The following is a 23,403-nucleotide window of genomic DNA, read 5'->3' as shown; positions in this document are numbered from 1 at the left end:
TACTCTGTTTAAGTCCATTTGGATGAACTTCTTCCTGTTTGTATTACAGAAAGAAATAATGGGCACCGTCACCTTACAGGTTCAGTCCAACTACCATTGCAACCCTTTGTCCTTTCAGGTGAGTGAGTTCATCATTTGCAAAGCTTAAACCCTTACTTATAATTCATTGCATTAGGTGTAGATCCTTACATGACATCGGATTTTTAAAAATAATCAGTAACTTAGCACTGATTGGTTTCAAACAACAGCTGAGATTGCCTGTGTTGTGAGTTGCATGTTTCATGGAGAAGAAACAAAAAGCTTTAAAAGACATTGTTTTCACCTGAGGCAAAAGGAACCCAAAAGTGATAGTAGCGTTAATAAATATCAAGGATTAGAGCCTCAAAAGAGTGAGGAGGAAGGGCTTCAAGATTTGCATACATGCTTTCTCGATTTTTAGCAAGATGGGCGGCACAGTGGTGCAGTGGTTAGCACCGCAGCCTCACAGCTCCAGCGACCTGGGTTGGGTTCTGGGTACTGCCTGTGCGGAGTTTGCAAGTTCTCCGTGACCGTGTGGGTTTCCGTCGGGTGCTCAGGTTTCCTCCCACAGCCAAAGACTTGCAGGTTGATAGGTAAATTGGCCATTGTAAATTGCCCCTAGTGTAGGTAGGTGTTAGGAGAATTGTGGGGATGTGGTAGGGAATATGGGATTAATGTAGGATTAGTATAAATGGGTGGTTGATGGTCGGCACAGACTCGGTGGGCCGAAGGGCCTGTTTCAGTGCTGTATCTCTCTATGACTCTAAAAAGGCCGATCATGTTTGACGAATCTAATTGATGTTTTTGATGAAGTAACAGAGAAGGTTGATGAAGGTAATGCAGTTGATAATGTGTATATAAATTTTAAGAAAGTGTCTGGCAAAGTACCACATAAAAGGCTGGTTAACAAAATTGAGACTCATGGAATAGGATGGCCAATGTCAGCTTATATAATAAAATTGGCTTCAGGACTGAAAACAGCGATTCATGGAAAATGGTTGGTTTTTCAGACTGGAAGATGCTAAACAATACTTTCTTGATATATATAAATGAATTGGATATTGGAATAGAGAGTAAAATTTCAAAATTTGCTGATGATACCAAGCTTGAAGGTGTGGCAAACAGTGAGGATGATACTAATCGACTGCATCAAGACATAGATAGGCTAGCAGAATGGGCAAACAGGTGCAGATGGAATTTAATACAGAGAAGTGTGAGGTGATGCATTTTGCTGCAGGGATAGGGAGTGGCAATATAGACTTAATGGCACAGTTCTAAAGAGTATCCAGGAACTTAGGAACCTGGCGGTTCATGTGCATAGATCTCAAGATGGCAGGACATTTTGAGAGAGTAATGAGCAAAGCATATGGGATCTTGGACTTCATAAATAGTGGTATTGAGTACAAAAGCAGGGAAGTTATGCTAAACATTTATAAAGCTCTGGTTAGGCCACAACTAGAGTACTGAGTGCAGTTCTGGTCACCACACTTTAGGAAGGATGTGAGAGTCCTTGAGAGAGTGCAGAGGAGATTTAACAGAATGGTTCTATGGATGAGGGATTTTAGCTACAAGGTTAGGTTGGAGAAGCTGGGGTTGTTCTCCTTGGAGCAAACCAGGTTGAGGGGAGATCTGACAGAGGTGTACAAGATTATGACAAGCTAGATAATGTAGACAAAGAAAAGCTGCTCCCAATGACTGATGGTACAAGGACTAGGGGACACAGAGTTAAGGTTTTGGGCAAGAGCTGCAGGGGGGAATGTGAGGAAAAACTTTTTAAGCAGTGAGTGGTAATGACCTGGAACTCACTGCCTACGAGGGTGGTCGAAGCGGAGACGATCAATGATTTCAAAAGGGAATTGAATGGACACTTGAGGGAAATAAACTTGCATGGCTACGGGGACACAGCAGGGAATGGGACTGACTGGATTGCTCTACAGAGAGGCAGCATGGACTCGATGGGCTGAGTGGCCTTTTTCTGTGCCATAATAACTTTATGACATGGGAAAACTTAAGGTGTGCATGTGTGTGCACATGTGCAGATGCAAATGTGTCTTTTTCTGGACATGTACATACACAAGCCTATGTGAGTAGGCGTATGTACACATATCGGGTGCTAAGATTTGTCATAGACATAGTACTGAGAAACAAATTTTTCATCTTCTATATAGCTCCTCCCAAGAATCCATCACATCTCTCCTATAAACCAAAATGCCAGAGTAAAAAAATCCATGGTCCTTCTGATGCACCAGATCTACGTCCAGTGGAACAACTCCAAATTCGGGTGGGTCCATGATACCACAACTCTCCCACAATATTCACTGAGTCTTGATGGGGATGGAGCCTCCACTTAGCCCAAAACAAGGGCGTTGACATATGAGGGGTCTTGGCTGGGGGGTCCCTGGCCTGGTATAACATTGGCAAGCTAGTACACCAAGTGAAAGAAGGCATACAAACCCGCCTGCCAATCAATAATTGTGGAGACACGGAATTTAGCAGGATCCTCAAAGATAAAGATGATTATCATTCAACCCCCTTTATAAAGGGGTCCACTGGCACACGCACAGCTTCTTTTGGGATGCTCCCCCACCCAACCCCAGAACCTTAGGCTGAACTTTGTGGCTTTCTAGTTAAGTGGGTTCCCAAGGCATGCTCCTCAATGTGCAAGATTAGTTTTCCTTCTCCTGACCCTAAAAACATTGGTAGGATCAGTGCCAGAGGTCACCATTGGGCAGATACCAGTATTTACAGTTGGATCAAAGGCTTTCAGGTTTTCAGTGCTGCTATATCTGACTCATGAGACCAGGAAGGTTCCAGTCTGGTGACTAGTTTTTGTTGAGTTAGATGACCTCAACTGAAACAGAGGTGTTACATTTGTGAAGGAAAAGAAGGCACAGGATCTGGCTTTGGGTCACAATTCAATGGCCACTGATGGCAGTAAAAGTGCATGGATATCAGGTAAGGATAGGTTGTGACATTCTTCAGAGTTAAATAACCTGCTCTCAAGGATGAGATGAATAATAGCACTTGGGTGAGGTGCCTCAGAAAGAGTCAATGTTTTCGAGAATATCTAACCAAGATCTCTCAAAAGACCTGCTGGTATTTCCATTGTTTGCTTTCACTGCCCTAAGGATATATTTATGAGAGAAGTGGGTGGTGGTCACCTTTCATTTCACTACTATATGCACCAAGGAAGGGGAATTCCTCAGGTTTCTCCCTTCTTTACTGAAGGTTGGGATAAGATCCGACAGGTGCAGGATACCCCTTGATACCTCATCCAAGTGGCCATTCTTTACATGCAAACCTAGATGTGAACATCAGCAAGCTATTTAATTAGGCAGGACATCAGAACTGAGCCTAATCTAGTTCTAGTCCAAAGTCCGCATATGCACACATTCCAGCCGTATCATCAGGTAAGTGATCAGAATTGAGAACCCATCAATTCTGATGAAAGGTCACAGACCTGAAATGTTAATTCTGTTTCTCTCTCTACATATGCTGCCTGACCTGCTGAGAATTTCCAGCACATTGCTTTTATTTAAGAACCCTTACTGATTTATTCCCTCTAAGCCCAGGAACACCATATCACTCCCACTCCTTGCACTAAAACCACATAACGTAATACAAGAACAAAACCTGAGATCTTCCTGGTCTTAGAGGGCTCACTATCATACCATGGAATGCAGTTACCAGCTGAACCTAATCTTAGCTGTTTAGGGAATGGATAAGTATATCTATGAGGCAGATGTGAAAATTTGTTGTTCAGTTGAATGTTTCTCACTGGTTTTTGCTTCACAGGCCATAAGTTGTAAGCAGCCAGCACCATAAAAGGTGAATATTGCCTCCAAATCCTTGTCTACTAGATGCTGTCATTCTTTCCATTTCACCCTGTTGGTCCCAGAATCACAGTGACATTGTTGCATATCATAAGTTGCTTTAAACATTGCTGCTAGACTCTCTTAGAGGGTATTGTAGTTTTAACAGAATCCTGTTGGATGTTAGTTTTCAAAGCTTAGAGTAACTCTTTCACCAGCTTACAAAGCAGTTATAATTAACTGAGTAAACTGCTCCTATCAGTATTAACCAATAGGTGTGCAACATTTTGTGGATATTAGCCCATATTTTGTTGTATAATAATGGTGAGGCTATCAGGTAAATCTAATAGCAACTTCTGGTGTCTGCACATGTGCAATTAAATGCAGAAATCCAGAAGTTGCTGTTAGAGGTACCCTGTTCCTCCATGATAGACTCGGCACTGAAATCCCTATAATGGCATGAACTTGGAGTAATTACCTGCATTACAAATGACTGAAAAAGTTAGAGCTAGTGCATTCAGGTGTAGGTGCATTTTAAACAGTGTAATATGTGATAATTACTGCTAAACAACCCCTCTGACCCTGAAAAAATTATTTGACAAATGTGGAGTCTCATTCCCTTGGAAGAAAATGAATGCTGCTGGAGTTTTTTTTAATGTAAAATAATGTTTTTAAAGTTTTTCTGTGTCCCTTTCCTCTCACTCTCTCTAAATCACATCTGTATTTTCCACTCTTTGGGCTGGATTTTATAATCTTGCCACCAAGATTGGCAGCGAGATGAAACAATGACGGCCTGCCCGTACGGCTGCTCATTTCTCCGGGGTGGGCCGCACCCCCGATCACGTGAAGGCGGCAGGCTGTCCGTCGCCAGCAATGGCGTCAGCTACCTGTGTGCAGGCGCTGACGCCTATTTTAAAGGGCTGTCAGTCCTACTGGCTAATATAAATATTTAAAGGTAAATTGAATTAAAATAAATAAATACATCTCTTTTGTCCCTCTCCCAACCCCAATAACAATTAAATTAATGATTTGCCCTTTCTCCCCAAAGCCACTTACCTTTACCATCTGGCATTCCCCCTCAAACAGCATAAACTTTCAACTACAACCCTTCCCACCATCCCTTATACCCATGATGTTAATTTGACCCCATTTCTCCCCCCCCCCCCCCCCCCCCACCCCACCACCAGGGTTGTGCCTCGTTTCCCTGGACATGGAACCGAAGGCGTGAGACTGCCGACCGCTGGGCCGAAGATCGCAGCAGGACATCAGGCAACGACATGAGCTTAATTAAATCGATCATTTTAAAATATTTAAATAATCAAATTGTCGTCCTGTCGCCAAACGGTGGGGGACTGCCACGAGGCCTTGCCGCCGCCGGTAATATCGGCCGGGCCTTCTCGGCTTTGGGGTGCATGGCGGCCCTCTCCCGGAGGCAATTTCTGGCCTCCCCGCCATGAAACCTGATGTTGGGGGATCGCTAAAATCCAGCCCTTTATTTTACTTCCTGTACATGATCTAAAAGTAATTTATATTTCCTATTTTTTACTCCCTGGTTTAGACTTTGCGTGGCGCAGTGAGGATTGTTCAATCTGATTGGTTGATGAGTCCTGCTGTTGCTTATCCTGTTCACAGCCACCAGGGATCCCCTGTAGAGGGAACTGCATTGAAACAGATGATGGATTAGTGGATATTTCCGCTGACAAGCCCACGAAAAGTCTATGGGTAACTATGTAAGGTGAATGGTGAAAACCATTCAGTTACTGCTGAGAGGAAAATCCAGGCCAATGTGAATGAGACTCAGCAAAAGTTATTATCCAGTTACAGCTGAGGGGAGCAAAGCTAGGAGGTAACTATGCTTAACAGGAAGACGTGCTTGATATTAATAATTAATATCATTAATACTGTGAAGACTTTTATCCCTCCAATTTTATCCACAACTGAAGGTCCTTAAGATAAAGTACATTCCATGGGTGCTGGCCACCCTCCGGCAGCTTGCCCAAGTGACATTTCTTCATGTGTAACTGCATAGTTCAGCTCCAAAGAGGGCACTTAATTTACTCACTCAGCCATTTGGGAAAATACTAAGGACTTCTATTTACAAAGTTCTGAGAAGAGTTAATGAATAGAGAACAAGCCCAAGAATAGCCTTGGTTGTGCAATGCATGCAATATTCATTCAGGATTCATTCTTTTCCAGATGTACATGCGAGCTCAGTTTGATTATGACCCAAAGAAGGATGATCTGATCCCATGCAAGGAGGCTGGATTAAGATTTGAGACTGGTGATATCATCAAGATAATCAGTAAAGATGATCCCAACTGGTGGCAGGGCAGTGTGGAGAACTCTGGCAAAACAACCGGTCTAATTCCCTCCCCTGAACTGCAGGAATGGTATGCACTGTTCTTACTGAAGATAAAAGAGAAAAGGAACTGTCTGTTAGAAGCAGCTGAGTGGAGGAATAAAATGATAGAATTGGAGAGAATATCTTTAAATTAGTGCTGTTCTCTGCTTTTGGAGCAGTGAGCTGTAATTATATGCCATAGTGAATGAGTAGGCCACGTATGATTAAAATGTTTTTTGAGTCGGACAGAATCATAATTAAACACCACATCCAACTCAGAGACTATCTTGTGCTATTTGGAATCATTAGATTATGCTATTTCCACCGCCTTTATTTCTGTCTCTTACTCTTTTCTCTTTTAGTTCTGTCTTGCCCTCTCCCCTCTTGTATTTATCTCTCTCTCTCCTTTAACTCAGTTTCTTGCTTTCTGTCCTCTTGCATTTTTTTCTGGTTTACTGGACTCTTGTTTCACCTTCTGCATATGTCTCTTGCTTTCTGCTTCTGCATTTCTATCTCACTCTCCTCCCTCATTTTTGTCTCACTCTTACTTTCTACATTTCTATCCCATGCTGTCTCGCCCTCCAATACTGTGTTATACAAGCTTTCAATAATGAAGTTTTATGATTTTAATTTCTATGGTAAACCATTAGATAAATGAGCCAATCCATAATAAAGCTTCTATTAGCTACAGCTTTCTTTTTTTTTAGCAATTGTAAGTACTGCACAACATGCATTGGTTTCATATGGTATTGTTCATTATTCTTGCCTCAGAAATGCGCAATGACACAGATTCCATCTGGAGGGAGCAAGAGGCAGTTATCAGCCAAAGGCACTACCAGTAAATGCCTGCATCATTCCCATAGGCAGATCAGCTGTTTCTGAAGGTGCTTTTTTTAGAGCAATTGTATTTTAGATCAAGAGCTGTCCCTCAAACCACTTGAGCTTGGGAAGTGGATGCGGCTTGCTAAAGGGTGGAGGGGTAAGGTTGGACTCTTCTGCTTTAAAGGACAATGGTACTGTAAGTAATCGAAAAGGTGAATGGGTTGATATTTATCTCAAGGGGGCTTGAATACAAAGGGGAGGAAATGGTTCAGTTGTATAGAGCCTTGATCCATCCCCACCTGAGCTACTGCGTTCAGTTTTGGGCACTGCAACTTCAGAAGGAAATACTGGCCTTGGAGGTACAATGCAGATTTACTAGATTAATACCAAGTCTTAAAGGGTTAAAACATGATGGCAGGTGACATAAACTTGGCTTGTACTCCCCTGAGTTTAGAAGGTTGAGGCCTGACCTAATCAAGATATCTAAAATAACAACAGAATTTGAGAGAATAGATGCAGAGAGGAATCCATAACAACAGGGCACAATCTCAAAAATAGATGTAACAACAACAACTTGTATTTGTATAGCACTTTAATGTAATAAGACGTCCCAAGGCGCTTTACAGGAGCATTATAAAACAAAGTATGACAACGAGCCACAAAAGGAGATATTAGATCAGGATCAAAAGTTTGGTCAAAGAGGTAGGTCTTAAGGAGTGTCTTAAAGGAGGAACACAAGATGGAGAGGTGGAGAGGTGTAGGGATGGTATTCCAAAACTTGAGGCCGAGGCAACTGAGGGCACGGCCACCAATGGTGGAGCGATTAAAATCATGGAGCACAAGAGGCCAGAATTAGAGCAATTCATATATTTTGGGCGGTTGTGGGGCTGGAGGAGATTATAGAGAGAGGGAGAGGTGAGGTCACGGAGGGATTTGAAAACAAGGATGAGAACTTAAAATCAAGATGTTGCTTGACCGGGAGCCAATGTAGATCAGTGAGCACAGGGGTGATAGGGGACCGAGACTTGGTACGAGTTAAGACATGGGCAACAGAGTTTTGTATGACCTCAAGTTTACAGAGAGTAGAATGTGGGAGACCAGCCAGGAATACATTCGAATAGTCAAGTCTAGAGGTAATGAAAGCATGAATGAGGGGTCAGTAGCAGATGAGCTGAGACAGGGATGAAATCAGGTGATGTTATGCAGGCGAAAATAGGCGTTCTTAGTGATGACACGACTATAAGGTCAAAGGCTCATCTCAGGATCAAATGTGACACCAAGGTTGCAAACAAACTGGCTTACTCTCAGACTGTTGCCAGGGAGAGGAATGGAGTCAGCAGCTAGGGAGTGGAGTTTGGAGCAGAGACCAAAAACAATGACTTCAGTTTTCCCTATATTTAATTGGAGGAAATTTCTGCTCGTCCAGTACTGGATGTCAGATAAGTAAACTGATAATTTAGCAACAGTGGAGGATTCGAGAGAAGTGGTGGTGAGGTAGCGTTAAGTCATCCGCATACATGTGAAAACAATGCCATGCTTTTGGAAAATGTCGCCAAGGGGCAGCATGTAGGTGAGAAATAGGAGGGGGCCAAGGATAGATTCTTGGGGGACCCCAGAGGTAATGGTGCGGGTGCAGGAAGAGAGCCGTTGCAAGTGATTCTTTGGCTACGATTAGAGAAATAAGAAAGGAATCAGGTAAGAGCGGTCCCACCCGGCTGGACGACAGTGGAGAGGATTTGGAGGAGGATGGTGTGGTCAACCGTGTCAAAGGCTGCAGACAGATCGCGAAGGACGAAGAGGGAAAGTTTACCTCTGTCACAGTCACATAGGATGTCATTTGTGACTTTGTTCAGAGCTGTTTCGGTACTGTGGCAGGGGTGGAAACCTGATTGGAGGAATTCAAACCTGGAGTTCCGGGAAAGATGGGAAGTGACAACACGTTCAAGGACTTTGGAGAGGAAAGGGAGGTTGGAGATACCAGAAATGTTGGGGAACACAGGGTTTAGTGAGAGGGAGGAACTGAAGGAAATCAGTATTAGTAGAGAAATGGTATTGGGGAAATAGATGGGATTGAAGGCCGATAAATCGCCGGGGCCTGATAATCTACATCCCAGAGTACTTAAGGAAGTGGCCCTAGAAATAGTGGTGGTCATCTTCCAAGATTCTATAGACTCTAGAACAGTTCCTACAGATTGGAGGGTCGCTAATGTAACCCCACTATTTAAAAAGGGAGGTAGAGAGAAAACAGGGAATTATAGACCAGTCAGCCTGACGTCAGTAGTGGGGAAAATTCTAGAGTCCATTATCAAAGATTTTATAGCAGAGCTCTTGGAGAACGGTGGTAGAATCAGACAGAGTCAGCATGGATTTATGAAAGGGAAATCATGCTTGACAAATCTACTAGAATTCTTCGAAGCTGTAACTAGTAGAGTTGATGAGGGGGAGCCAGTGGATGTGGTTTATTTGGACTTTCAGAAGGCTTTTGACAAAGTCCCACATAAGCGTGTAAAATTAAAGCGCATGGTTTGGGGGTAGTGTATTGCGATGGATAGAAATTTGGTTGGCAAACAGGAAACAAAGAATAGGAATAAATGGGTCTTTTTCCGAATGGCAGGCAGTGACTAGTGGGGTACCGCAGGGATCGGTGCTAGGACCCCAGCTATTCACAATATATATTAATGATTTAGATGAGGGAACTAAATTCTAATATCTCCAAATTTGCAGATGATGCAAAACTGGGTGGGATGGTGAGTTGTGAGGAGGATGCAGAGAGGCTTCAGGGTGATTTGGACAAGTTAAGTGAGTGGGCTAATGCATGGCAGATGCAGTATAATGTGGATAAATGTGAGGTTATCCACTTTGGTAGTAAAAACAGGAAGGCAGATTATTATCTGAACAGCTATAAACTGAGAGAGGGGAATATACAATGAGATCTGGGTGTTCTCATACACCAGTCGCTGAAGGTAAGCATGCAGGTGCAACAGGCAGCAAAAAAGGCAAATGGTATGTTGGCCGTCATAGCGAGAGGATTCGAGTACAGGAGCAGGGATGTCTTGCTGCAATTATACAGGGCCTTGGTGAGGCCACACCTGGAATATTGTGTGCAGTTTTGGCCTCCTTATCTGAGGAAGGATGTTCTTGCTATAGAGGGAGTGCAGCAAAGGTTTACCAGACTGATTCCTGGGATGGCGGGACTGACGTATGAGGAGAGATTGAGTCGGTTTGGATTATATTCACTGGAGTTCAGAAAAGTGAGGGGGGATCTCATAGAAACCTATAAAATTCTAACAGGACTTGACAGGGTAGATGCAGGAAGGATGTTCCTGATGGTGGGGGAGTCCAGAACCAGGGGTCATAGTCTATGGATACGGGTTAAACCTTTCAGGACTGAGATGAGGAGAAATTTCTGCACCCAGAGAGTGGTGAGCCTGTGGAATTCGCTACCACAGAAAGCAGTTGAGGCGAAAACATTGTATGTTTTCAAGAAGGATTTAGATATTGCTCTTGAGGCGAAAGGGATCAAAGGATATGGGGGGAAAGCGGGAACAGGTTACTGAGTTGGATGATCAGCCATGATCATAATGAATGGCGTAGCAGGCTCGAAGGACCGAATGGCCTACTCCCGCTCCTATTTTCTCTGTTTCTGTGAGGTGGGACGGTAATTTTCAAGGATGTTGGGCTCAAGTGTTGTTATTGTTGTTGAGATGGGTGATAATGGCAGATTTAAAGGAGAAAGGGACAACAGCTGAAGAGAGAGAACCATTTATAAAATCAGCTAACATGGGGTCCAGGAGGAGAAGTTGGTTGATCAGCTGTTTAGTGGGAATTGGATCAAGGGAACAGGAGGTGGGTCTCATGGACTGGATGAGCTCGGAGAGGGTTTGAGGGGAGATAGGGAAGAAACTAGAGAAAGTGAGTTTAGGGCTCGGGAAGGGGGTAGTATTATAGGATGTTTGGCCAGTTGGGCTGGTGGAAGGGAGGGACACAGCAGAGGCAGCTGATCAGATGGTCTCAATCTTAGTGACAAAGAAGTTTATGAGCTGCTCGCTTTTATTGTTGGAGGTGAGGATGGAGGAGACGGGAGAGGGGTTTAAGAAGATAGTTTGCAGTAGAGAAAAGAAGCCGGAGATTATCTTTACATTCCAAGATGTTCCTGGAATAGTGAGCAGTTTTAGCAGACGAGAGCAGGACCCAAGAGCATTTTAAGTGGTCCAGCCAGATCTGGCAGTGAATGGCTAAACTAGTTGTCCATCATATTCTTTCAAGTCTGTGTCCCTTGGACGTAAGGGAGCAGAGATGAGGGAGGTACCGGGGGAACGGCCAGGGTGAGAGCGACTGATCTTTTTACTGGGGACTAGGGCATCAAAGGTGGAGGTGAGGGTGCGGTTGTGCAAATCAGTAGTTGCAGAAATGTTATGGCGAACAGAGAGCCAAAGTCTAGATAGCTGAGATTTTGAAAGTGCAGTTGTAAGTGAATAGAGGGATCATTTTTTCCAGGGATGGATACAGTATGAGGTAGGGTTGGGGTGTGGAAGGGGATGTGGGTGGAGAGTGATACAAGGAAGGGAACAGAGATGGCCTTGTCTGTAATTGATGCAATGGGACTAGCAAGACCATGTGAGATGGCAAGTTGAGGAGAGTGAAACCAGGGGGCACTTTTTCGCACAAACGGTGGTGGAAATCTGGAATTCACTCCCCCAGAAGGCTGTGGATGCTGCGTCAGTTAAAATTTTCCAGAGTGAAATTGAAAGATTTTTATTAGGAAAGGGTATCAAGCAATTTGGATCAATGGCAAATAAATGGAGTTTGGTACAGATCAGGCAAGATATGAAAGCACCCTATTAAAATTATAACACTCACATAGGGGATAACACTCATATGGAGGGTGAGAATTAATCTGCTGTCAGTGTGTTGTGACATCGTAAATGCATCTGTGAACATTTCTTTTGTTCAGTATATCTGGTGAAATCATAAACACATTCTTAACACATATTGACCAGAGGAATATTTACCCCCAGAGGAACCAATGTAAAGACCAGTTCCACACTCCTATTCTTCCAGCTTGCACAAGGAGCATGTTGTGGGAAATCATAAATTTTTGTTCATTAAAATTAATTTCTGAGTTTCACTCCTGAGAATACAGTATTGGCTCCATTATACTTCAATTGTAAACTCTTGAAGTTTGTTATTACTTGTGAGATGATACGGAGTGATACCAGAGTAACTGGTTGAAATCATCATGATGGAAGTCCTCAAGGAATTGTTTCTCAGACACATGCACTCTTTCCTGTAAGGGACATTGTCAAACTAACAAATTGAGGCATCATACGCTTAATGCTTCACTTTACCTATCTATACTATTACAGGAGGGTGGCCAATAGGAATACAGCTAATCAGGATGTTACATCAGGCTGCGGCATGTTTGGGAAGAAGAAAAAGCAGTGTAAAGACAAGTACCTGGCCAAGCACAGTGCAAGTATGACTTCCCATTACTGTTTATTGTTTGTTAATTTTGAGGATATGCTGGCAACACTTCTTGTCTGCTTGTTCACCCTTTGGATCAAGGAATGGGATGTGATGTGTGGGATCTAAAGACAAGGACAAAATAATGAACGTGAAAGATGTAAACTTAAAAAGGTACTTTTCCGGATGTGAAGTGATTTTACTGTTATGGCTGGGCCCACATTGTCAGCTCCCTACGTGCTAACTGAAGGAATTGGCTACTGCTCTTACATTATTGTTTTAAATACAGAATTGGTATTATTGCTACAAACTAAGCCTGGCCACTGTTTCAGGCTGAAGTAGACTGCTTACAGCTTTGACATCCTATTTCACCCTGAGCTCAGCTTTTTCCCATATCCTCTCCATCACTAAGAACGCAATTCCACCTCCGTAACATCAGCTGTCTCAGGACCTGCCTCAGTTCATCTGCTGTGGAAACCCTCCTCCATGTCTTTTTTACTTTGAAATTTGACTATTCTAATGCTCGCTTGGTTGGCCACCAACCTTCCATAAACTTGAACTCATCCAAAGCTCTGCTGCCTGTATCCTAACTCGCCCCGTCCCATTCACCTAATACCCCTGTACGCGTTGATTCACATTGACTCCAAGTCCAGCAAAGGCTCGAATTTAAAAATTATCATCCTTGTTTTCAAATCCCTACATGGCCTCACCCCTCCTTATCTCTGTAATCTCCAATCCCAAGATATCAACGTTCCTCCAATTCTGGCCTTTTAAGCATCCCTGATTTTAATCATGGGGCCTATGCTCAGGAATTTCTCCCTAAGCTTCTCACTCTCTCTACATCTCTCCTTTAAGACGCTCTTTAAAATTTATCTCTTGGACCAAGCTTTTGACCACTTGTCCTAATTTCTCCTTAAGTGCCTCGGTGCTCCATTTTGTTTGATCGTCACTCCTGTGAAGAGTTTTGGAACATTCTATTACATTGAAGGTGTTGTTGTTGTTATTACTGCTGTGTACACTGATAGATAGTATCACTGCTGTGTGCAATGAGAGATGGTTTATTACTATCTTCATCCTTGTTTTCAACTCCCTCCATGGCCTGGTGTCTCCCTGTCTCTGTAATCTCCTCCAGCCCACAACCCTCCGGGATATTTGCTCTCCTCTAATTCTAGCCTCTAGAGCACCCTGATTTTAATCGGTCCACCATTGATAACTGTGCCATCAGCTGCCTAGGCTCTAAGCTCTGGAATTCCCTCCCCACACCTCTCTCCCTCCCTGCCTCTCTTTCCTCCTTTAAGACATTCCATAAAACCTACCTCTTTGATAAAGATTTGGGTCATTAGCCCTGATATATCCTTATGTGGCTTGGTGTCAAATCTTGCTTTATAACGCTCTTATGAAGTGCTTTGGATGTTTAATTACAATAACAGCACTATATAAATACAAGTTGTTGTTGTACACTGAGAAATGGTATTACTAATGTATTACTAAAGGGGTGATGTCACAGTCAACGTTCCCTCTAAACTGCGAGGGTGCCCATCTACACGGTAAATCTGTACTGCGCCAGAAACAAACAAGCCAAACACAACCAACTTTAAGATGCGCACATGCATGGCTGGGCAGCAATCTTAAAGCAACAATGCAGTGCACAAACAGGCCATGCACTGCAAAGAGAAATTACAGGGAATGTTGGTCACAGCACTACTGTACTGTACCTGTTGTTGATACATGAAAGTGACAGCTGTCACTTTATTATCGTTCAAATTGACAACTGTTGTCTTCATTGTTTCTCCATAGTTTTTGATCGGCTGGATCTAGTCTCATATGAAGAAGTTGTACAACTCCCTGCATTCAACAGAAAGACTCTGGTGCTTCTTGGTGAGCATTGGTGATTAACAGTAACTGAATTCTTAAAATCACATCATACAGACGATTCCAATGTGTTTTGGAGAATCACCAAAATCTTATTTAATATTAATTATAATTTTATCTAATTGAAAAGTTTACTATACCACGAAATGGTAGAATCCTCACTTGTATTGCCAATGGAAGAGAAAGTAGACGTGCAATTCTTGTTATGTGTGCAGTGGCACTTTGTTTTCATATTAGATTGTATGCTGAGGCTTGTGAAAATTTATAGAGTGCCCAACCGGCTCTCCCATCTTGTTTCAATATTGTTAGAACAATCTCAAGGAAAAGGCAATCTCAACACAAATGAGAGAAAACTCTGCTATGAAGCATCACATCTACTAATGCTCATGAGTGTACTGAAATGCTTCGTTATTTGTTTATTTGTAGGGGCTAATGGAGTTGGTCGAAGTCACATCAAAAATGCTCTGATTACTAAACACTCAGACAAGTTTGCTTATCCAATTCCACGTAAGTGCCATGCAAACAGCTGCAGGAGACATAATGATGGTATTCCTGTTAAGACTGAATTCCCAATTTCCTTCCAATATCTATCCATAGTGACCACTATTGATTGCATCTATTTACCAGGACAGAATAAGTCCCTCTGCCTGAACCATTATCAGTACCACTCAAATATATTTTAAACCTTGTAGTGCTAATTTCTTTGCCATCTGTTACAATTTTTGATATTTTATAGAACTGTTTTCTTTCTCAACAGATTACAGCAATTTGTGTACGCAAATACTATCCCAAGATGCAGAAGTTACCTTTTTATTGATAATTATATGACCCAAAGATTAACAATTACCTCAACTTGTAGTAATCTGTGTCTGAATTAAAATGCTGTTGAAGTATGAACCAGGGGTTTTACAGGTTTATGCAAAAAATTTATCAAATGAAAACATGAATCAAAAGGATTTTGTAAATATTGTTGATATAATATACCACAGAAATATCATGACAAAATTCTAATAAGTTAATTACTCCTTTCAATAACTTCACCCAAAGACATGTAATAATATTTTCTGCTTTGAAAAACAAAGTTCCAGTATAAGTCCCAATAACTTCCAGAGGCTAGTTCCCCATCTCTCCGAGTCACCTATTCGGGAGAGGTTGGACTGGGCCTTGTAGCAGGCGCTGACTTCTACCCACCGCAACTCCAACCCATTTTCCTGGGCTATGGTCATTTATTGATGCAGGGTGGGAAGGCTGCTACTGCAAGGCAGAAAAATCCCACAATACCACTGCATCACCAGAGGAAGTGACCGAGTATTTAAAGGGGCATAAGAGACCAGAAGAGGAGATAGCAGGCATCTCTTTAAGATCTTGACTGAGATGGGGAATGAACCTGTTTTGGAGACAAAGGACTAATTAACTTATTAGAATTTTAACATGATATTTCTGTGGTATAAAAACAATATTTATAAAATCCTTGTGATTCATATTTTCATTTTATAATTATTTTGATGTTTGCTGAGAAGTTATGTTGCTTTGTCTTGGTCCCCAAAAAGCTGTTTTTCTTGCACAAGGACCCCTAAAGGCCATGCCTGGACGTCTGACAGTAAATTAGAAATCAACCGTGCTCCTACATTGAGAGTATTGACAGTGAATAGCCAAGGCAACTGCATGGTCTGCAAGGTGTTCCACTAGGAGAAGTGCAATATGATGGTTGCTGATGGATATACTACACAGTACATCAGGCACAAAGCTAACCACAACTTAAAGATACACTGAGAATAAAGCTTTTGCCTCATGGGTTAAAGCACTTGGCATTGCTTTTGAGGAGCATAAGGTTTTATTCCTTTATTGCAGAACTTCTCAAATTCCATCTGTATGAGTAATTCACTGAGGAATTATTCAGTACTCAACTTGTGGAACTTCTCGATTCAAATTCCTTTGCAGGCTTAAAGGGCTCAAAAGCAATACATCTCTAGGGACAGATGCACCTACCAGAGAGGGCTAAGCGAGACTATACATGAAATCTACCAAGTGCTGAGGGAGTCAATGAATGCAGGAGAGTTCCCGTTATATTGGAAACAAGCCAGTGCGGTACCTGTTTTCAAGAAAGGTGACAAAACATATCCAGGTAACTACAAATCCATTAGATGAGCGGAATGACCTCCCTCATCCGCACCTAACTTTGTGACCTGTGAGGCTTCACCATGGGAGGAAGGGTTTTTCTCCCAGTTCCCATGAACAACCTAACTGGGACTGGCAAAAGGAACCCTCTATAAAAAAAAGACTGCAATTTGATGTCAGGAGTCCAATGCAATCATGCTAAAGTAACTTAAAATGCAAGAATATTGGCTAGTTTCCCACACAGCAATAGACTAGGTATTTACTTTAAGGGTCAACTGATAACTCCCAATCTGACCAATTATTACTAGTGACAACAGAAAACACTGGTTTTCTCCCCAAAACAATAATGAATCTGCTAAAAAATATTCTTTCTTCCTTCACTAGACACCTCCAGGTCACCAAAGGAAAACGAAGAAGATGGAAAGAGCTACTACTTTATTTCTAATGAAGATATGGTGAAGAACATCACCTGTAATGAATTCCTAGAGTATGGAAGCTTCCAAGGGGCCATGTTTGGAACAAAGCTGGAGACAATACGCAAGATCAACCAAGGCCAGGGCAAAATTGCAGTGGTGGATATTGAGCCCCAGGTATGTCCCAATAACTATGTAGAAGATCCCCAGTACTTTCTGACTGCCTGTGAGACATTCAGCAAGAATATATGCACTGGCACTAATGCTTTCCCCTCCTTCCTGCCTCCTCCTGACATACACTGAACACGCACTATTTACAGATTGAATACAGCACTGCATATGGGTGGTTTGGATTCCACTGGGGCAGATAACACTGCCCCGTTGCAGCACCAGCATCTGTACATGGGAGAGCTGGCCCTTGTATACGAACAAATGAATTAGGAGCAGAAGTAGGCCATTCAAGCCTGTTCTGCCATTCAATAAGATCATGGCTGATTGGTTTGTGTTTCGAATTCCACACTCCCATCTACCCCTGATAACCTTTGATTCCCTTGCCTAACAAAAAGCTCGACTGCCTTAAAATTATTCAATGACTTTGCCTCCACCACTTTCTGAGGCAGAGAGTTCCAAAGTCGCACAACCCTCTGAGAGAAAAAATCTCTCTTCATCTCTGTCCTAAAAGGGCGACCCCTAATTTTAAAACAGTGCCCCCTAGTTCTGGACTCACTCACAAGAGGAAACAGCCTTTCCAATTCCACCTTGTCAAGACCATTCAGGATCTTATAAACTTCAATCAAGTCTCCCCTCACTCTTCTAAACTCCAGTGAAAATAAGCCCAGTCTGTCCAACCTTTCCTCATAAGACAACCTGCTCATTCCAGGTATCAATCTAGTAAACCTCCTCTGAACCACCTGACATCTATTCCTTCTCAATGTCGCTCCATTCAGGGTAGTCACCTCATATGACCATTGCTCATTACAGATCTTTGACACTTCCGCAGGGAACCATGTCTTCTTTTGCAGGTGGATCACTCTTACCTTCTGTTTGACCTGCAGAGGAGATAACTCCACACCTGCATGTTTGTCATGTGTGTTTTCATTTTCTCTTGTCTTGTTAATAACTTGTCTTGAACTGACGACGATCTGATCAGAGGATGACTTGGAAGACTTGTCCTGACTTGCCTTCCGAACATGGTCTTTGCTGGTGATGGTAATCCCGTATTTAGTGATGTTGCTCATAGGTGCAACATTGCTACTTGGATGTCTTGATTTGTTTCTTAACACTTCAAAATGAATGGCTTTACCGTCTGCACCAGTCTTTCTGCCAGACCAACCGCCCTTGGATAATGTGCAGATGACGTAACATGGTTTATAGCCCACTTTGTGCACATTTCTTGAAAAGGCTTACCACTGTACTGTGGACCATTATCCAATACAAGCATACATACAAACATATGAATTAGGAGCAGGAGTAGGCCACTCGGCCCCTCAAGCCTGCTCCACCATTCAATAAGATTATGGCTGATCTGATTGTAACCTCAACTCTGCATTCCCACCTACCCCCAATAACCTTTCATCCTCTTGCTTATCAAGAATCTATCTACCTCTGCCTTAAAAATATTCAAAGACTCTGCTTCCACTGCCTTTTGAGGAAGAGAGTTCCAAAGACTCACAGCCCTCTGAGAGAAAAAAATTCTCCTCATCTCTGTCTTAAATGGGTGATCCCTTATTTTTAAACAGTGACCCCTAGTGCTAGATTCTCCTAAAAGAGGAAACATCCTTTCCACATCCACCCTGTCACTGATATAAATTGTAAAAAGTTGAGGCCCCAGCACAGACCCCTGCGGGACTCCACTCGTCGCATCCTGTCACTCAGAAAAGGACCCATTTATGCATACTCTCTGTTTTCTGCCAGCCAGCCAATCTTCTATCCATGCTAATATGTTACCCCATATACCGTGAGCTCCTATTTGCGCAATAACCTTTTACGTGGCACCTTGTCAAATGACTTCTAGAAATCCAAGTACAGTACGTCAACGGGCTCCCATTTATCCACAGCACATGTTGCTCCTTCAAAGAGCTCCAATAAATTGGTTAAACATGATTTCCCTTTCACAAAACCATGCTGACTATTCCCGATTACCTTGAGTTTTTCTAAGTGCCCAGCTGTAGCCTCCTTAATGATTGATTGTAACACCTTCCCCACGATAGACGTCAAGCTAACTGGCCTATAGTTACCTGTTTTTTGCCTCCCCACCTCCCCCCCACTTCTTGAATAGAGGGGTTATATTTGCTACTTTCCAGTCTGATGGAACCTTTCCAGAATCTAGCTAATGAGGTCATCTCATTTAATTAATTTGCCAATGGTCTGTGCATGTATCTCATAGCAGCTTAGAACCATAGAGCCATAGAAACGTTATGGCACAGAAAGAAGCCATTCAGCCCATCATGTCTGCACTGGCTGAAAAAACTAGCCCCCCAATCTAATCCCACCTTCCAGCAGCATTGCAGGTTACAGCATTTCAAGTGCATGTGCAGGTACCTTTTAAATGGGTTGAGGGTTTCTGCCTCCATCACTGATCTGGGTAGCGATTTCCAGCCACCCACTACCCTCTGGGTGAAAAAGTTTTTCCCTCATGTCCCTCTAATCCTTCTACCAATTACCATAAACCTGGTAGTTGACCTCTCTGCTAGGGGAAACAGGTCCTTCCTGTCTACTCTATTTAGCCCCTCATAATTTTGTATACCTCAATTAAGTCACCCCTCAGCCTCCACTGTTCTAAGGAAAACAGCCTTAGCCTATCCAATCTTTCCTCATAGCTGCAATTTTTCAGCCTGGCAACTTTCTTGTAAATCTCCTCTGTACTCTCTCCAGAGCAATTATGATGACCAGAACTGTACGCAAAAAACTCCAGCTGTGGCCTAACCAGCGTTTTATACAGTTCCATCATTACATCCCTACTTTGTATTCTATACCTCAGCCAATAAAGGAATGTCTTCTTCACCACTTTATCTACCTGTCCTGCCACTTTCAGGGACCTGTGGACATGCACTCCAAGATCTCTCACTTCCTCTACCCCTCTCAATCCTCTCATTTATTGTGTATTCCCTTGCTTTATTTGCCCTTCCCAAATGCATTACCTCACACTTCTTCGGATTGAATTCCATTTGCCACTTTTCCGCCCACTCAACCAAACCATTGATATCATTCTGGAATAAAAGCAAGAAATGCTGGAAATACTCAGCAGGTCTGGCAGCGTCTGTGGAGAGAGAAGCAGAGTTAACATCTCAGGTCAGTGACCCTTTATCAGAACAGAAATATCTTTCTGGAGTCTTCGCTTTCAACTACACAGCCAATTTTTGTGTCATCAGCAAATTTCCCAATCATGCCTCCCACATTTAAGTCCAACTCATTAATGTATACCACAAACAGCAAAGGACCCAACACTGAGCCCTGTGGAACAACACTGGAAACAGCTTTTCATTCACAAAAACATCTGTCGACCATTATCCTTGGTTTACTGAGCCAATTTTGGATCCAACTTGCCACATTCCTCTGTAACACATGGGCTTTTATTTTTCTGACTAGTCTGCCATGAGGGACCTTGTCAAATGCCTTACTAAAATCCCTGTAGACAACATCCACTGCACTACCCTCATCAATCCTTCTTGTTACTTCCTCAAAAAATTCAACAAAGTTAGTAAGACATGACCTTCCCTTAACAAATCCATGCTGACTATTCCTGCCTAATCCGTGCCTTTCTAAGTGACAGTTTATCCTATCTCTCACAATTGATTCTAATAATTTGCCTACCAATGAGGTCAGACTGACTGACCTACAATTATTTGGCCTATCCCTCGCACCTTTTTTAACCAATGGTACAACGTTTGCAGACCTCCAATCCTCTGGTACCTTGCCTGTATCTAGTGAGGATTTGAAAATGATCCTCAGAGCATCTGTTATTTCCTCCCTGGCTTCCTTTAACAGCCTGGGATACAATCCATCCGGCCTTGGTGATTTATCCACTTTCAAGGATGTCAGACCCTCTAGTACTTCCTCTCTCATTATGCTTATCGTATCTAATATTTCACACTCCTCCTCTTTAACTACAATGTCTGCATCATCCCTCTCCTTCGTGAAGACAGAGACATAGTACTCATTAAGAACCCTGCCCACATCTTCTGCCTTGTACATCTCTGATAGGTCCTACCCTTTCCTTAGTTATCCTCTTGCTCTTAATGTTCTGATAAAACATTTTTGGATTTTCCTTGCTTTTACCTGTCAATATTCTTCATGTCCTCTCATTGCTTTCCTAATTTCTTTTTTTACTTCACCCCTGCACTTTCTCTGCTCCTCTAGGCTTTCTAAAGTATTAAGTTTTTTTGACCGTCATAAGCTTTCTTTTTCTGCTTTATCTTACCCTGTAAGCTTCTAGATAACCAGGGGGCTCTAGATTTGGCAGTACCACCCTTTTTCTTTGTGGGGACATGTCTACACTGTGCCAGTTGAATCTCGCTTTGATTTGCCACTAATTTTCCTTCAACTAGCTGTATCCAGTCGACTTTCGCCAGATCACCTCTCAGCTTTCGTAAAATTTGCCTTCCTCCAATTTAGAACTTTTACTCCTATTCTATCTTTGTCCTTTTCCATAATAATGCTAAGTCTGGGCGGCACAGTGACGCAGTGGTTAGCACTGCAGCCTCACAGCTCCAGGGACCCGGGTTCGATTCTGGGTACTGCCTGTGTGGAGTTTGCAAGTTCTCCCTGTGTCTGCATGGGTTTTCTCCGGGTGCTCCGGTTTCCTCCCACAAGCCAAAAGACTTGCAGGTTGATAGGTAAATTGGCCATTATAAATTGTCACTAGTATAGGTAGGTGGTAGGGAAATATAGGGACAGGTGGGGATGTTTGGTAGGAATATGGGATTAGTGTAGGATTAGTATAAATGGGTGGTTGATGGTCGGCACAGACTCGGTGGGCCGAAGGGCCTGTTTCAGTGCTGTATCTCTAATCTAATCTAACTGTATTATGGTCACTATCTCCAAAATCACCTACTGTTACTTCATCCACTTGCCCTGCTTCATTTCCTAAGACTAAATCTAGAATTGTGCCCCCTCTCATTGGGCTTGTTATGTGCTGGCTAAAAAAGTTCTCTTGAATGCAGTTCAAGAATTTTGTGCCCTCTGTACCCTTCACATTGTTGTATCCAAGTTGATATTAGGGTAGTTGAAATCCCCAACTATTATTGCTCTACTGTTTTTGCACTCAGAAATTTGCCTACATATTTGTTCTCCTATCTCCCTCTCACTATTTGAGGGTCTATAGTACACGCCTAGTAGTGTGGCTGCCCCTTTTTTATTTCTGAGCTCCACTCATATGGCCTCATTTGATGATTCATTTCGCACATCAACCCTCCTCACAGCAGTAATTGATTCCTTAACCAATAATACTACATCCCCTCCTTTTTTTATCCCCCTCTCTATCCCGCCTGAAAACTCTATATCGAGGAATGTTGAGCTGCCATTTTTGCCCCTCTTTAAGCCGAGTTTCCATTATAGCAATGATATCTGTGCCCTCAGGTCATCGGCTTTATTTACTTTTCTCCTTGCATTTCAATAAATACCTTTCAACACTGCCAAATTCCTGTGCTGCACACTTCTTAACCTTTGTTTCTTCTGTCTTTCAGAGTCACTCGCTAATTTTCTGCCTCCCGTTCCCTGCTCTGAATTTGTCCTATCTAAGACTGAGCTCGGGTTCCCATCGCCCTGCCAATCTAGTCTAAACTATCCCCAACAGCACTAGCAAACCTTCCTGCAAGGATATTCATCCCAGTCCTGTTCAGGTGTAGAACATCCAGCTTGTACAGGTCCCACTTCCCCAGAACCGGTCCCAATAACCCAGAAATCTGAAGCCCTCCCTCCTGCACCATCTCTCCAGCCACACGTTCATCTGGTTTATTCTTCTATTTCTATACTCACTAGCACGTGGCCTTAGGAATAATCCAGAAATTATACCTTTGAGCCCTGCTTGCTAATCTCTTTCCTAACTCCCTAAACTCAGCCTGCAGGACCTCATCCCTTTTTCTACCTATATCGTTGGTACCAATGTGGACCACGACCTCTGGCTGTGAATCCTCACGCTCCAGAATGCTCTGTAGCCGCTCGGTGATATCCATGACCCTTGCACCAGGGAGGCAACATACCATCATGGAATCACATCTGCAACCACAGAAATGCCTGTCTGTTCCCTATAGAATCCCCTATCACTATTGTTCTCCTGTCTTTTCTCCTCCCTCCCTGCACAGCTGAGCCACCCCTGGTGCTCTGGTCATGTCTCTCGCTGCACTCTACAGAGGAACCCTTTCTCCCATCGGTACTCAGAACTGAATACTAGTTAGAAAGTGGGATACTCTCCAGGGATTCTTGCAGTACCTGCCATGTCCTTCATGTCTGTCTGGCAGGAACCCAGTCCCTCTCTGCCTGCGCTTTCTTAAGCTGCGGGGGGACAACCTCCTAAAACGTGCTATTCACGTATCTCTTATCCTCG

At 42.9% G+C, this 23,403-nt stretch overlaps 1 protein-coding gene across 1 annotated transcript in view; it reads left to right on the top strand.

Annotated features, from left to right (window-relative positions):
- Positions 1 to 23,403, top strand: part of mpp1 (MAGUK p55 scaffold protein 1) — a 115,673-nt gene that overhangs the window by 78,377 nt on the left and 13,893 nt on the right. Inside the window, exons 6-13 of the mRNA XM_068047640.1 lie at positions 1,131 to 1,142; positions 1,681 to 1,755; positions 5,957 to 5,986; positions 6,025 to 6,220; positions 12,360 to 12,469; positions 14,254 to 14,334; positions 14,755 to 14,835; positions 16,831 to 17,036. Of these exons, the coding sequence (XP_067903741.1) occupies positions 1,131 to 1,142; positions 1,681 to 1,755; positions 5,957 to 5,986; positions 6,025 to 6,220; positions 12,360 to 12,469; positions 14,254 to 14,334; positions 14,755 to 14,835; positions 16,831 to 17,036 (791 nt within the window). The remainder of the gene's footprint in view (positions 1 to 1,130; positions 1,143 to 1,680; positions 1,756 to 5,956; positions 5,987 to 6,024; positions 6,221 to 12,359; positions 12,470 to 14,253; positions 14,335 to 14,754; positions 14,836 to 16,830; positions 17,037 to 23,403) is intronic.

Source organism: Heterodontus francisci, chromosome 15 (genome assembly GCF_036365525.1).
Source record: "Heterodontus francisci isolate sHetFra1 chromosome 15, sHetFra1.hap1, whole genome shotgun sequence".
NCBI classification, from domain to species: Eukaryota; Metazoa; Chordata; class Chondrichthyes; order Heterodontiformes; family Heterodontidae; genus Heterodontus; species Heterodontus francisci.
The sequence above is the reverse complement of the archived record's forward strand: the minus strand, read 5'-3'. Positions and strand labels throughout refer to the sequence as shown.